Source organism: Ruditapes philippinarum, unplaced genomic scaffold, assembly GCF_026571515.1.
Source record: "Ruditapes philippinarum isolate M1 unplaced genomic scaffold, ASM2657151v2 ctg9628_1_1_1_1, whole genome shotgun sequence".
NCBI lineage: Eukaryota > Metazoa > Mollusca > Bivalvia > Venerida > Veneridae > Ruditapes > Ruditapes philippinarum.
This window is the reverse complement of record NW_026855881.1, coordinates 20,747-36,584: the sequence shown is the minus strand read 5'-3', so window position 1 is coordinate 36,584 and position 15,838 is coordinate 20,747. Positions and strand designations below refer to the sequence as shown.

Sequence of the window (15,838 nt, the reverse complement as noted above, 5' to 3'; positions counted from 1 at the left end):
GAGGTATTTGGTGAGGTAAACGGTATGCTGCTGTGGAAAATATGCCTTTCATTGTAAGTTTCAGTTTATATCGTTGAATCCAAAGATGAAATCAATAAGCGCAATTTGCTTCGATTGAATCTCGATGCAGACGATTACCAGTACCTGGGCAGACGCGAGGAGAACGGTGTAGCTGTGTACCAAATATTTCTTACCGAAACAGACCTCAACAAGGTACAAAAACTACCTTATGTTTTATCCGTAAAACCCGACCAACGTAATGGGGAAAGAGATACCGATCTCGCATTTTTCCCACATCCCAATACAGTCCGTGGAACGGAGATTACTACGGTCCATTAGGATTCGAAAAAGGGAATGACCGATCGAAGTCAACGATTCTACAATGGCTTTTTACGGTACTGTGATAAGCCAATACGATCACAATACTGATGTAAAAATTAATGGCGGTGAGCTTTTTGTAGACGGAACCAACGTAAAGCAATATACCTTTCAGCAGGACTACTACTTTATGATGGGCGATAATAGGCACAATTCCCTGGATTCGAGGTATTGGGGTTTTGTACCCGAAGATCATATCGTAGGGAAAGCTTTTTTTGTGTGGCTTTCTCTGGATAAGTATGCAAGTTTTCTGAACAGGATACGATGGAGTAGATTTTTAAAACCCATCTAAATCACATCTTTTTCTACCACATAATTTCTCGGATTCCTTTACGCGCCAAGTAAGCATTGGTTTGGCTAAAGTGTTGGCAACCAAAAAAACCTCTGTCTGCTGAAAAGGGCGAAGGGTGCGGAGCCGTCAATACACAATGTGTTGCTCTGTCTATCATCTGACCTTTTTGTTGCGCATAATTCCCCCACAACAAAAAAACAATGTCTTTTTTTTCTTTGGAAAGAATTTGAATAACTGCATCCGTAAAGGTTTCCCACCCCTTATTCCGATGAGATCCCGGAGAAGATGCACGTACCGTCAGTACAGCATTAAGCAAGAGAATCCCCTGTTGAGCCCAACGCTCCAACGTTCCCACTACAGGTCTTTCTATACCCAGATCTTGATGTATTTCTCTAAAAATATTCGCTAGTGAAGGAGGAATAGGCACATCTTTGCCAACGGAAAAACACAAGCCGTTGGCCTGCCCCGCACCGTGGTAGGGATCTTGTCCGATAATCACCACTTTCACGCTATCAAAATCACATTCATCAAAAGCTCTAAATATAAGTTTTTTCCACGCGGATATACGGTGTGTGATCTATATTCCGATGTGACAAACTGAGCAAGTTTTGCTGAAGTACGGGTTTTTCAAACTCGCTGGCAAGTTTTGTGTTTCCAGGAACGGAGCAATGTGGGTATATCCCATAATGCACTGATGTACCTTTTTTTTATATATTAATTTAATAATTGAGGTTGCAAAATAAAAAAATGATACTTTTGAGCATTATGATAACTGAAAATTACACAAACGGTGTAAAGGTTAGCGTTGAGACGGAATATCAGCCTGCTCATTCCAGCCCAAGCCAGCATCATTATGTGTTTACGTTACCGAGTTATTATTTGATAATCAAGGAGAAACAACGATTCGGTTATTACGAGATACTGGCGAATATACGATGCAGGATTTACACTTAGGGAAGTGAGCGGAGACGGTGTAGTGGACAGCAGCCTGTATTAGAACCGGGTCAGGTTTACCGGTATGTTTCCGGATGCAGCCTCAGATCAGGAATATGGTAAAATGGAAGGATATTACATCGTGGGACGAATAGTAGACGGCACGCATCTTAAAATAAGTATTCCTTGTTTCAACATGATTCCTCCTTTACGCTTAACTGATCGTATTGTTTTTTCGCATGAACAGCAATGACCGCCCGGATAAGAATACATCAAGCCTTATCCTATATCAAACATCGGTTTCATGCCGTAAATGAACATGCTGTACACTCTCCTTATTTTTTTTTTTCTATCAAATTAATCTCAAAACAGAAAAAAGTTAGGACCGGGGGCATCGAGAGCTGAGAATTCCTTGATAATGAGTACCCAATAGAAGCCCACGCGGGGCCCGGGAGTACCCGGAACGGAAACAAAAAAACTATATCCGGTATTGCCAAAACCAGTTTGAGTCCTGCCCGTATATCGCTTTTGTACCAATGTATACTCGAATATATCGATGCGCAATCTATTGTTGAACTAGGCACTTCTTTAGGAATAAATGCGCTCTATCTATCGGGTAAAAAAAATAGTAGGGTGTATACGTTCGAAGGTAATCCTACACTAGCCGGTATGGCTTTGAAGAATTTTAAATCCTGCAATAAACAACACATCACTTTGATTGAAGGAGAGATCGGCTCTACCCTACCCGATTTTCTTCAACGTGTCAGCGCAGTAGACTTTGCCCTGATCGATGCCCACCACCGGTATGAGCCTACCTTACGGTATTTTTCTCTTTTGGCGGAAAAGATGAATGAACGGGGCATCATAATAGTAGATGATATCTACTGGTCTGAAGAAATGGAAAAAGCATGGTATACGCTAAAGCATCATCAAAGCGTATATGGCAGCATTGACCTATACCGATGTGGCATTCTGTTTCTTAACCCAAGTTTAAACAACCAGCATTTCATTTTCTCATATTAAAAATGATTTAAAAAATAAACCTATCTTTATAAACCTTAATTTTCTAACCGTATGGATTCTAATAAATCTAAATCGATTCTGCCGGCTCCCCCCAAAATGAGCAAAAAGGTTACTGTCATTATAATCCCTACTCACCGCCATCATCATTATACAGTGCATTAAGATTTATGTTGATTATCGGAAAGCAAATGAACAAAGTGAAGTTCTGGCCGATTCGCAAGAAGAATTAGAAACCACCATGCAAAGACTCAGCGAGATACAAAGTGAGTTGGATCAAAGTATTGCAGAAGTAAGCAGACTCGGAGGAGATATTACAGAGATGGAAAAAGCTAAAATCCAAATAGAGAATGAATTAAAAAGTGTACGGAAAAGAAATCGTAAAAACATTATAGAACTTCAAGATCGGGTAAAAGGCTATGAGCTTTTGCTCAGGCGTAAAGATCTTGAAATCAAACAACTCAAACTCATCAATACCGAACTGCATACTGAAAATAAAGTACTGAAAACCAAACAAAACAGGCTTAGTGACTCCATTGTTCAACTTGCGGAAAATACAGATAAGCTGACATCCAAAATAGCTCTGGCTTCCCGATTGAAGGCGGAAAGCATATCCGTAGTGGCGTTCAACGCCGGGGATAAGAGACGTACGCCGCCTTCCGAAGTAAACAGATAGCAAAAATATTGGCTATTGACTCACCATTGCAGAAAATAAAGTAGCTCCATTGAAGGGAAAAAAATTCTTATCCGTGTCTCCGATCAAAACGGGCAGGGTGATTTTTTTGATCTTGCCCGGGGTTCGGGAACATTCATGGTAGACGGCAAGGAAAAGAGTTTTATACCACTGCTCAGGAAATCCTTTTCGATAATACCTCTCAAAAGTAACGTTCGTATATGAAAAAGGGTCTGCGTATTCGTCCAGGAACGTATACCGTAGAGGTTTTACCGACGACTACCGATGGGCGGCACGCAGTTTACCGTCAAGTAATCCCCTACTCGTTTAAATAGCCCAGTTGTATTCCCTAAATTTGATACGGGCTTCTGTCGTCAATTTTTGGAATGGGCGTATTTGAGATAAAATGCAATCAGGGTGCCTCCCTGAGCAAAAATCGCCCATAAACCACTGAAAAAGCATGGAAATAGACATGCTTTCCGGTGCAATAGCGTTGTACTTGGGGTCGTTGATAAAATAAAACGGCCTGATCCTGAAGTTGTGCTTCTAATTTGTCGGGTGTGTATGCTTCACGGCGAAGCGGAGGGCAGGAATACGAAGCGCAGTTAATGGCAAAATGTATTCTGGTTCGTTAATTCTTTTCTCTCAACACATCGTGTTCGATATCATTAAGGCTGGTAGGGTTACCCCCTATTTTAAAAAACCGCTTATCCCAAATGGTTTTTAACCCATACCGCTCACGAGAATGGAATCGGTAATGCTCTTCAAAGGGTAATGGTCGATAATCAGTTTTACGGTAAAAGCAATTATAACGCATTAATCCAGTATGCCAATTGTTCATTTCTACTCCATACCGTCTTATCGGTGGGTGGTTACTGAGTTGATTAAAAATAAGGTATGTTACGAGTTGTTCTCGATCTTTTATAAAGCCTTTATAATCTATAACTTTCCCTGAGCGTGTACATGGTGTTTTAAAAAGCCCGTCCACAGCGCATGATCCGGGGGCTGTGTAAACCGTGCACCGTAAGCCAAAAAGTAAAGCCGATGAGCAGAGTCGGTACGATACTGTGTCGTCCTATCCAAAATCTGCGTTGCGAATGAATCATGTTTTGTCTACCAAAATAGAAAGTTACTTTTTTTAATGCTTCTCCACAAAAACCAAACCCAAGTCATGCCGGAAATATAAGGTGGGCATGAAAAATACGATAAGTGTAGTACGAAAAAAAAGTACTGTATTTTTTTGAAAAAAGTAATCAAAATGAATTCTAAAGTAATATATTCGCCCTTTATTTAGATTAATTCTAAAAAAAACATGGCATGGTATATAATAATAAACTAAAGGGCTATATTACGGCACTTATTAACTAAGAATAATAAAAAACTGTTTCTATCGGTACTGGGGCAGCTGCACCTGTTTTGTCCCCTTTTCCATCCTCAACCGTCCACGTTTAACAGGGACAATACACGAAAAATACATAGTTCTACCGCATTAGCAGGAGTGTAATGTGTATTTTTAAGAATACCGATTTGATGGATGCCAGCGATGCCTACGGAAGGTATGAGATTAAAAATATTGAACCGGGACATTACGAGTTAGTCGTATCCAGTATAGGTTTTACCACCCTCAGGAAGAGTATATCCATTGAGCCGAATAGTACCGTGAAAATGGACTTTACGATGACCGAATCCATCACGTTGCTACCGGAAATGACGATCATCACGGGTGGGATGCAGGGGAAAAAAGAAATTCCGGGGTCGGCATATTATATTTCCGAGAAAGAAATGAAACGTTTTGGGTACACGGATTTTCCAAAATACTCCCCGAATTTCCCCCGGTATCAAAAAATACAGGGGGAAGAGCCCCTTTGGGTTGGTCCTAATATAGGACTGCGGGGCCCCCGGGGGAAAGAAGGGCATTCCCAAAAAATAAACTTTAAATGGAAGATGGTGTTGCTTCCCAGCCACCCGCTCCTTATTACCGCTCCGGCAGCTTTATTATTTTCCTACGTTTTGGGTAGAAATGACAGTCGGTGGAGATACTCAAAGGCAGCCAGTCAGGTTATGTTACGGACCGTATATTACAGGGGGTGCTATTCAATCTTTATTTTCAACGCAGATCCCGGGAGTATTTTGCCGGGGAACGAGCCAGTTTTGTAGGAGGCAGTTATGGAAAATCAACTTTACATGCTTATATTTTGGGGGAAACAGTTATAAAATATAGGTATAACTTGGGGTTAGAATCTTTTCAATTGGGGTCAAATGGTTTCAAGGAATTGGATTAACAAATACGGCAATACGGGTTTTACCCCAAAACAAGGGACTATCTGGCAAAGGTTTGCGCATAAACACAGGATGAATCCGTGCCGATCTATCAATCTCTTTTGATGGCTAAAAGTAGGGTACGCTCTAGAGACATCAAATGAAACGTATTTAGGGCTGACCGAAGAAGATTTTTTCAGGAATACTCCGTAACCGCAGGTATGCAGGCAGTCAAAAAAATCAGATGAAATACATCGCAGTCTCAGACCTCGTTTAACGTACCTTATAAAATTGTCAAAAGACTTCAGATCACGTCTACTCTATTACTATACGGGTTTTCATCGAAATTGGTATAAAACCGATAAGGTGATCAATACGGAAGGGTAATCCTCTTCCATAAGCCACGCTCCTGAGAGACCCCGAAACGATTTCCAGAGAGCATGGCTGTTCTGCGTGGAGCAAATTACCCAGCATATGGGTCCTTACAGGTGAAGGCCAATAACCGAAGGTATGTTGCAAAAGGGTTACAAACGCAAATGAACTGGACGTTATCATACGGGAGCCAGTGGAACACGAAATGGCGTTGGTCTAAGATGGCCACCAAGGATCAGGCAGATCGTTTCCAATGGGATTGATTCAAGTATACAATGAAGCAAGGAACATGCTGCCGTTCTCATCGCGGTATTCCCGGCACGGAAAGCAACAGGATTGACCAAAACTAACCGCTTGGGCGTTGTTTGCACAATACCGCATTAAAAAACAGGAGCCTTCCAAGCCAATACCGGGGCTTACGGTTTTGAGAATATACAAATGGTAAGGATGGATTACGGAAAAAAACGATCCGGAACGAGACGGGGTTGATCTGACCAAACGTTTCAATACCGTAAATATATGGGGTTCCGGGAATTGGTTTAAAAAATATTCAGGTCAATAACTCTATACGGGAACTTTTTTGGGTTTTCAAAAAGGGGTTTCCCAACCCCCGGGGTTCTAACGAGAAACGAACCCCGGGGATTTAAAGGTATAAATTATAAAAGGGGGGTGCGTTTGGGAAAAAAAAATCAGGGACAGGAAAAAGGGGTTTTTATTTTTCAACGATTACAAAAATTTCTTTTGGGCTCAGACCTAAAGGGCCTTGCCGAAGCGGATCCGGGGGAAATTTGAACAACGGGGGCCCCAGACCCCAAAAAAACACATGGGGTTAGATTTTTCGTTTTACCGCAATAGGATCACCTCAAAAGCAGATTTAAATTTCCCTTATCTGTTGATATACCCACGAACGCTGTTTCAGGGAATACTTTGCAGCGAGTTCCAAAGGGTTTTTGGGTTTTGGTAGATAAGGGGATAAATTTCCCCTTTATCTGCCAATCATAAAGTTACGGCTAACGTATCATTAGAACATCGTACGTTCGGTGTACACGTAAGTACCCGGTATTTGGGGCTTATGCGCACCCTTCCCGGTCAGGGGATCATTCCGGAAAACGAAAAGATAGGTGACTACTTTGTCGTTGATGCCACTGCTTCATACACGTTGTATCCGGGTATAGTACTCTGTACAAGCGTTACAAATCTTATGGATCAGGTGTATGCAGTAGCCCGAAGACCTGCGGGGCTGCGTCCCGGATTGCCCCGTTCCATTCATATCGGGCTGAAGGCCAATTTTTAGTACCCCTCCTGATGCTGAAACGGGAAGCTTGATCACAGGGAGATGGTAGCTCAAAAGAGAAAAAATATTTATTATGGAACAAATTATCCCATTCTAATTTTAGATAAATCAACTTTTTATATCTTTGCATTCCTAATTAACCTCCGAATGATATGAAAAATTACGAAACGGTACTCATTTTAAACCCCGTTTTGTCGGCAGATCAGGCAAAAAATATCGTGAGTAAATTCACAAAAATCCTGACTGACGGAAAAGCAAATGTATTGAATGTGGAACAGTGGGGGCTAAAAAAGCTAGCTTATCCTATTCAAAAAAAGTCAACGGGTTTCTATAATCTAATCGAATTTGAAGCTGATGCCAACCTGATTGATAAATTGGAAATTCAACTCAAAAGAGATGAGTCTGTAATGCGTTTTTTAACCGTATCACTTGACAAGCATGCTTTAGAATTTAACCGGAGGAGGCGTAATGGGGAATTCAACAGGAAAAAAGAAAAAACTGCTAAAGAGGAGCAACTTGCCGTATGACACTAATCAATGAATCCCTTAAACGGGTCGAAAACAAACCCAAATACTGTCGATTTAAGAAGACGGGGATAAAATATATAGACTATAAAGATTCTGATTTTTTAATGAAATTTATAAATCCTCAAGGGAAAGTACTCCCGCGCAGGCTTACAGGTAACAGCTGGAAATTTCAGAAAAGAGTTTCGCAAGCCATAAAACGAGCACGTCATCTGGCTCTCCTACCCTACGAAGGGGATGATCTGAAATAATAATATAAGCAACAGTAATGGAAGTCATTCTTAAAAGTTATATCCAAAAACTCGGTTATGCCAACGATATCGTGGAAGTTAAACCCGGGTATGGCAGAAATTACCTGATCCCCAAGGGTTATGCTATTTTGGCTACAGAGGCAAATAAAAAAATAGTAGCTGAAAATGCGCGTCAGGCTGCCCACAAAGAGGCCAAACTCAGACAGGATGCCGAAGCTATTGCTGAAAAAATAACCAATACTACCTTAGAAATTGGTGCCAAAACCGGGGAAAAAGGAAAAATATTTGGATCCATAACACCTGCCCAAATAGCTGAAAAGCTCAAATCTCAGGGCTTTAATATAGATCGTAAGCAAATCTTTATGAAAGACAGCCCTAAAGAGGTAGGTCTTTACTCCGTAACGGTTTTGATTTACACAAAGAGGTAAAATGTTGATATACAAATCAGCCGTTAATCACCGAATAATAAGATAAGACGTACTAAGTGTTGTTTTTTTTCTTTTTCCTGATCCATGCCGGTTGACTATTTTGTCTTACCAGTTCTTTATACCATAATCCCCGTATTTAAACGGATCAACGGTTTTTTCAAAAACACATACAGAGAACCCCCAAGTGATGATACCATGATACAGGCGGAAGAACAAATATCCCATTTGTGGTAATTTGAGCGCTTCAAAGTTTTTTTTCCGTGTAACGCGAATGGGGTACATATGGCAGGAGATCGGTTTTCTAAATGTTGTTTTGCCCTCTAGATAAGCTTTTTCAATCCCACACTGCAACACGCCCTGTTCACTGTACACAGCATAGGCACACTCCCTTGCCTCCAAACCGTGGGGGTAGAAAAGTCCCCATCAACATCGTGCACATAAGCTCCATATTTTTTTATAGACTCAGCTCCTTCACGGGTTAGATAGGGGTGGATGACTTCTGCAATAGATTCCAGTATAGGCAATTCCGCGTCTTCTAACGGAGCTCCCAGCTCTCCTTCCACACAACACGCTCCTTTACATTGATTCAGATGGCATACAAACTCTACTTCTTTAATATCATCCGATACAAGTACATCTCCTACTTTTAACATTATTTTTCAAGTTATGATTAAAAAAATCGAATATACTTGTTTTATATTCCTCCCTCTTTCCTGCTCAGGACAAGCTTGGTTTGCAGAAGTACATGAATCCGAACAATAAACGATATAGAGTACGTTATAAAAATAACAGTACCATACCGATCCTTTGTCTCTTATAGCGACATCAAAAACATATTTTTTAAAAAGAGTAGTGCTCCGTTTCTTTTGAAGGAAAAGCAATATTATATACCTTTGCGGAAGCTAAAGTGCGTGAACATGGAGAATGTAAGATCCAAATACACTATTGGAAATAAGATATAGTATGGCAAGAATACGATCGGCATTCGTTGAAGTGATTGCATTGACTATAAAGCGAATAGAGAACCATTAATCAGACTTATGAATTCACGCGCTGACGAGTTATAAAAAAGGATTTGATGCAAAGAAGCATATCAAAACACCCGATAGCAGTATTGTCTTTTCAACACTGTGGTGGAACACAATTCATGCCGGTATTCAGGCATGCACATAAAGCAGCATCATGACTAACAAATGGTTCGCATAAAAACCTTAATGCGGAGAGCATAACACCTTATTTCTCTCGCAAAAAAAAATTTTCAGCAACAGTATTGCTCGAATCGGCATCACTTATGGCTCGGGGAAGATATTCTGTACTCATGGTACGAGAGGCCTTCCGGATACACCAAGATGCTCGTGGAATACACATGCATACGTCGAATAAAGAGCTTCAGGTCAAAGGAGCGTTTCGTGACATATTGGATTTACAGCTTTACTTTGCAAAACAATTTGAAACGGATAAACATTCTTTTCCCGTACCGGCAGGTGGTGTAGGTTTCTTATCTTTTGAATTTGCACAACACTGTGATAAAATCACTTTTACCGCAAAAGAACATCAAGTCGATATACCGTTAGCTGCTTTTCTCTTTGGGCATATTTTTCTTATCTGCGACCACTATACCAATCTGTTGTATATACTAGGGCTAAATTATAAAGAATTGCAGTATAGATTTAAAAAAAGCCATGGATGAAGTCGAAGAACGTCTGAACGATCTGGACTTTAATTACCTACGCAGCTCATCGGATCTATTCCATAATACAATCGTATCGGATGAAGCCAGCATTGAACAACACTATAAGAAAGGGGTTGAAACAATTCCGAGAAAGAAATTGAGCGGGGAGAATATTACCAATGCGTTCTGTCTCGTAGAAGAATAATTCAGACCGATTATGACCGGGCTAGACGCCTACCGTAAATTGCGTAATACCAGTCCGGCCCCCTATTTATTTTTTTTGGATTTTGGTCCTTATCAAAATTCTTGGCGCCTCGCCGAATCACACCTAACCGTAAAACGAGGTAGGGCACAAGTACGACCTATAAGCGGGTAACAACGACCTCGTGGAAAAAACTATGAAGAGGATCTGGCCATGGAAAGAGAATTATTGGCAGACCCTAAAGAAAGGGCTGAACATCTCATGCTTGTAGATTTAGCACGCAACGACTTGGGCAGAGGATGTGTGATCAACTCCATTAAAATAGAAGAATATATGCACATAGAACATTTTGCTAAAGTGATGCATATTGTCTCCTTGGTCTCGGGACAAATAGCCCAAAGCAAATCCAGCATAGAGCTGCTAAGAGCAAGTTTTCCGGCAGGTACCGTATCCGGTGCACCTAAAATAAGGGCTATAGCTTCCATTGATAGGCTCGAGCCCTATCCCCGGCAGGTTTATGCCGGTGTCGTTAGGATATATGAATGCCGGTGGTGACCTGGACACCTGTATAACCATCTCGCAGTGGATTGAAATACGAAGATAAACTCTATCTTCAGGCAGGCGGCAGGCATCGTATACGACTCTACGCCAGAAAGGGAATATCAGGAATGTGAAGAAAAATTATCAGCCTTTATGCAGGCCATTGGTCTGAGCTCAAATTCATGATAGTACTTTATTGATAACTACGATTCGTTTACCTATAATCTCTACCAGTATCTCAAAGAGATTAGTAATAAGGAAGTCCGTGTGGTGCGCAACGATGAAGCCACCGTCACCGATATCCTGAACATGAACCCAAGTCATATTATCATTTCTCCAGGGCCGGGGTAGACCTGAGCATGCAGGCATCACTGTAGCACTTATCCGCAAAGCAGCCGGACACATCCCCCATTCTTGGAGTATGCTTGGGCATGCAGGCCATTGCTGTTGCCTTCGGTATGAAGATTATGCGCCTCCCAACGTATTGTTCACGGTAAAACAGATCAGGTGGAACACGATGGCAAAGGAATATTTCGCTCGATTGCTTCGCCTGCAACCTATACGCGCTATCATTCTCTAGCTATAGATTCATCGAACAAACAAGGGAAATTTTAAATCATGCCCATCTCCGAGATGAGATAAGGGGATGGACACAGGTCATACCCTTTAAGGGCGAAGTTTTTCCCCAGTCCGTGGCCAGCAAAGAAGGAAAAAAATTATTGGGCAACTTCCTTCACTACCGCAGAGAAGCTTTTATTCCAAGGAATACACTAAATAAACTGCTTGCCGGATTTTCCCTGGAGCAAGAAGAAGCTCAACGCTGGATGGAAGAAGTAACCGTAGAAAACATATCGCCTGTTCTTCTATCAGCCTTCCTTACTGGCCTTTCGTATAAAAAAGCCCAACCGATCGAGAGCTGCCGCTGGGTAGCTACAGCTTTTCTGAACCACGCGCGTCATATCCCCTTGAACGGGAAACTTTTGGATACATGCGGAACAGCGGTGATCAACAAGATACCTTCAATATAATCATCTATTACGGCGCTGATGGCAGCAGCCTGTGGCGCCGCGTAGCAAAGCACGGCACCGTGCTGCTCAGTTCTCAATGCGGTAGTGCTGACTTCTACCAAGCACTTGGCATTCCACTGGAACTCGAACCTCAAGATGCCGCCACGCTTATTGGAAAAAACCCCAATTTCACATTTCCTTTTTGCTCCCTTGTTATCATCCAAATAAAACTCTCCGGACAGGTACGTCGGAGTAACTCGGCATCAAAACTATTATTGAACTTAATATAGGTCCTCTGGTATCCTAGCTCAAGCAAGCCATCGCCGTAGTAGGTGACGTACGACGGCACTACGACAAACATAATGGCAAAAGCCGCCAAAGTCCTAAAGGTGACCAAGCATTTTTTTTTCCATGCGACGATGTCAGGATGAAGATATCCGTTACCGCCTACTACACAAGGCTTTATGCTTCATCCCAATGGTGAAATCATTGCCCCATGAACAATTAATCCCAAAGAATATCAAATCCCAAACTTACAGCCTACGTGACCTACAGGGGGGTAGAGCGTCAGAAAAAATGCAAAAAAGCTGGAATATTGCACGCGGAAGAGGTAAAAAAGGAATTCGCGATGCCATGATATTAAATACTGCCTGCGCTCTTTTTATTTATGACGCTGTGGAGTCTATTCAAGATGGAGGTAATAAGTAGAGAAGAACTGGCGCGCCGCAAACTCGAGCAAAAAATGGAAGAGAAAATAGGATACGCCAAGACACTACCGTGGTGTCGCAATTGCGATACAAAATATACCGCCAAAAGTGTACCCTAACGTGATAGAGCTAATACCCTCGAAAAAATAGTCGGGAACAAAAAAAACGTTTTGCTACGGGGGACACTACCTTGCCTACCTAAAAAACGTGATCCCCCTGACAGTTTTTTTACCCCCTTTGCTTTGGATCTGCGAAAAAAATCCCGAACCCCTTCACGCGGATCACAATATAAAAATTAACCCCGGAGAAAAGCCCGCAACTCTTTTGATCGGGTTCCATCTTTCGGTACTCACCGAAAAAAATATTTTCCGGAAAACCTTAAATACTACGCCGTAAAAAAAAATTTCCCCCTTTCTATACCCGCAAGGACTTTTTTTTCTCGATGGGGAAGCTTTTGGGTAATGGTTGGCCGGTGCAGTGCCGTCCCCCTCATGCATCCTCCCTAGCAGTCGGGTTTGGCATCGTTATACCTTTTGCAATGAAATAGTATGGCTGACTACGGAAGTACACACGAAGAGGATAAAATAAGAGATACGTCCCTTTAGACCCAACATAGTGGTAAAACTGTGAGAATTTACGCAATTTTCAAATAGATCGGCTGCCACCCTCTTAATTCTTCGCCCCTTGGCATTAACTGGCCTGCAAACTCGTATACGAATCGGGTATTAAACCGGGAGCACGAAGACTTGCCTAGGACGCCAGGATTTGATGCCTTACTTTGCGGCGAAGCGGTCATGCGTGAAAATCTTTTGCTGCAGTGCACAGCAATCTGCCAAAGGGATAAGAATAGAACGCATACAACATCCAGTATGTATTTCTGGCAATATATAGTGATAAAAAATGCTTGCAGCTAAAAGTGAAAGAAACAGGGAATATACGGCCTGTCAAAGTATGCGGAATAGCAGTCAAGAAATCATTGGGCAGTACAAAGAACCGGCGCAGATCTACTGTGGCGTTTGTATTGGCAACTTCTCCACGCGCGTCACCCAACCTTACTGCGTTCTTTGAGGATACAAAACTACCGCGGGAGGAGTAGTAACCGGAACAGAAGAAGAATAAATTGATAAAGAGGTTTGGCAAACCTCCTCGAAGAAGGGTTATCTTGACGCCTATTACAGTTCCACGGTGGAACCCCCGCCTGCCTGAAACAGTGTGTTCCTCTTTACAAAGGCGTTACACCCTCGGAGCACAGATGAAACCCTTCGATGAATTTCACGGCTCACGTATCCCATTGTAAAGTGGGACAAGGCATTAGCAGGAGGTACAGGCAAACCGGTACAACAAAAATTGTAGATGCATGGAAATTGCCCCCTGGCTTGCCGGGGGGATTACATAGTGAAAATGAGGGCTTATCTTTCAGCGAATGGAACCCGAACTCATTTAGTACGAGTGTCCAGAAAGAACGACCCGGGGAAAGAAAAACGAGATAACAAACGTTTTTTTCAGGAGGTGAACAACTAATTAATACGCTCTAAAAAAGATGGAAAAGAAAAAACGTGTTCGCGGTGTAGCTTTGATGGCATGGGGGGACGATACGTGGCTGAAGTACTTCAGCCCTCGCTTATAGCATTGGAAGAAGCGTTTGAAGGGGCTATGGAAGATCCTGCTTTTATAGCCGAGTTGGAACGCACGGCAAAACAGTTTATAGGCAGACCTACTCCTCTGCTTTACGCAGAAGCCAGTAGTAAAGCACTAGGTGGAGCACAGCTGTACATCAAGTTGGAAGGCTTGGCCAATACAGGAGCTCATAAAATCAACAACGCCATAGGGCAAGCGTTGCTAGCAAAACGCATGGGCAAAAAACGTATCATTGCAGAAACGGGTGCTGGACAGCACGGACTGGCCGTAGCAACCGCTTGCGCCCGGCTAAAGCTGGATTGTACTGTTTATATGGAGCTTAAACCAACGCAGAAAACGACCCAAATGGTTCTATAGAATGTTTGGAGCCACCGTGGAAACCGTACATTTCGAGGGCAAAAAATTAAAATATGCGGTAACGCGGCGCTTCAGGACGGGGGAAACATACCAATACCCTTATTTAGCGAATCGGCACTGGGCATCCCCCGACCCCGAATATGGTACGCGAATTTTAATGCTGTCAATCGGGAAAATGCAAAGAAAACTCACAGCACGGAAACAGAAGCCTTGCTTAGTGCTTCGGTAGGGGTGGCTCTAAATGCCATCGGCATTTTTCTCGAGTTTTCTTTAAAACCCAAAAGTCGCCTCATAGGGGCAGAAAAGCGGGGAAAGGGTGCGCTCCGGGAAAACATGCCCAGCAGGATGACGGGTCAGGAAAGAGTCGGCATTGTACAAAGCGGATACAAGTCCTTTTTTTTTAAGTGATTCTGACGGTCAAATAGCCGAAACCCAATCCTATCTGCGGGCTTGACTACGTACGGCGCCGTATTGTCCTGAATTGGCAGCATTAGGTATCCGTAAACGCATAGAATTACATCTGTTTGGGAAAAGCGATGCTCTAAAGATGCATTTTTTGCACGACACGAAGGGATTGTTGTTTCACTGGAGTCGCACCGGCGCTGCGCAGCAAACCCTCGCAAAAAACTTCCCCCAAAGAACATCAGTTGTGGTAACATTCCGGACGGGGTGATAAGACCTTTTATTCCGCACGCGACTTCAGCCAAAAACATGGAAACTTTTTGAAGAGGAGTAGCAAAAATCATTGAACCGATCACCTTCTAACATTAAAACCCCTCCCCGGTTATGGCTCATTTTCCCCCGTTACCTATTTGAAAACCCTTTTGGGGGGAACGCATAAAAGATGCGGGGGACCTATTGGGAAAGCAATTTCCCTTTTCCCACCAGCCCATGGCTCCACATTCAAAAAGCATGTACCATCCTAGCCCAAAGGTTTAGAGAAAAAGCTTTTAGTTTATAGAACCCAACCGTGACAAATATTTTTTATGACCCTTGAAATTTTCATACAAAGGAATAGAGCATTTTTACAGCGTTCAAAAACCGGCTCGAAGGGGTTTAATTTTACCCATCTACCACTTTAAGCACGAAGGGCCGGGGCTTTTTTAAAAACGCCGGCATTTTGGGGGGACCTTTAACTTTGGGGGGGCAAAAGCCCGGTTAGGAATTCTCCATGTATTAAAATTTTGGGTTTTCTATTTTCCTCGAAAGGTATCGGAGTTTTAACCGCACGGAGAACCCGACATAACAGTTTTTTACAATCCATACGCCGTGGTGAACGCAATTATTTGCC

At 42.5% G+C, this 15,838-nt stretch overlaps 2 protein-coding genes across 2 annotated transcripts; both read left to right on the top strand.

Moving 5' to 3' along the window:
• The first annotated feature begins 8,013 nt into the window (after positions 1-8,013).
• LOC132744704 (large ribosomal subunit protein bL9-like) lies at positions 8,014-13,648 on the top strand. The gene is made up of 2 exons (XM_060733481.1): positions 8,014-8,379; positions 13,463-13,648. The coding sequence occupies exons 1-2, from the start codon at positions 8,014-8,016 to the stop codon at positions 13,646-13,648; spliced, it is 552 nt and encodes a 183-aa protein (XP_060589464.1).
• Positions 13,649-14,133: 485 nt separating this feature from the next.
• LOC132744703 (tryptophan synthase beta chain-like) lies at positions 14,134-14,547 on the top strand. Its single transcript, XM_060733480.1, has one exon. The coding sequence runs from the start codon at positions 14,134-14,136 to the stop codon at positions 14,545-14,547; it is 414 nt and encodes a 137-aa protein (XP_060589463.1).
• The last annotated feature ends 1,291 nt before the right edge of the window (positions 14,548-15,838 follow it).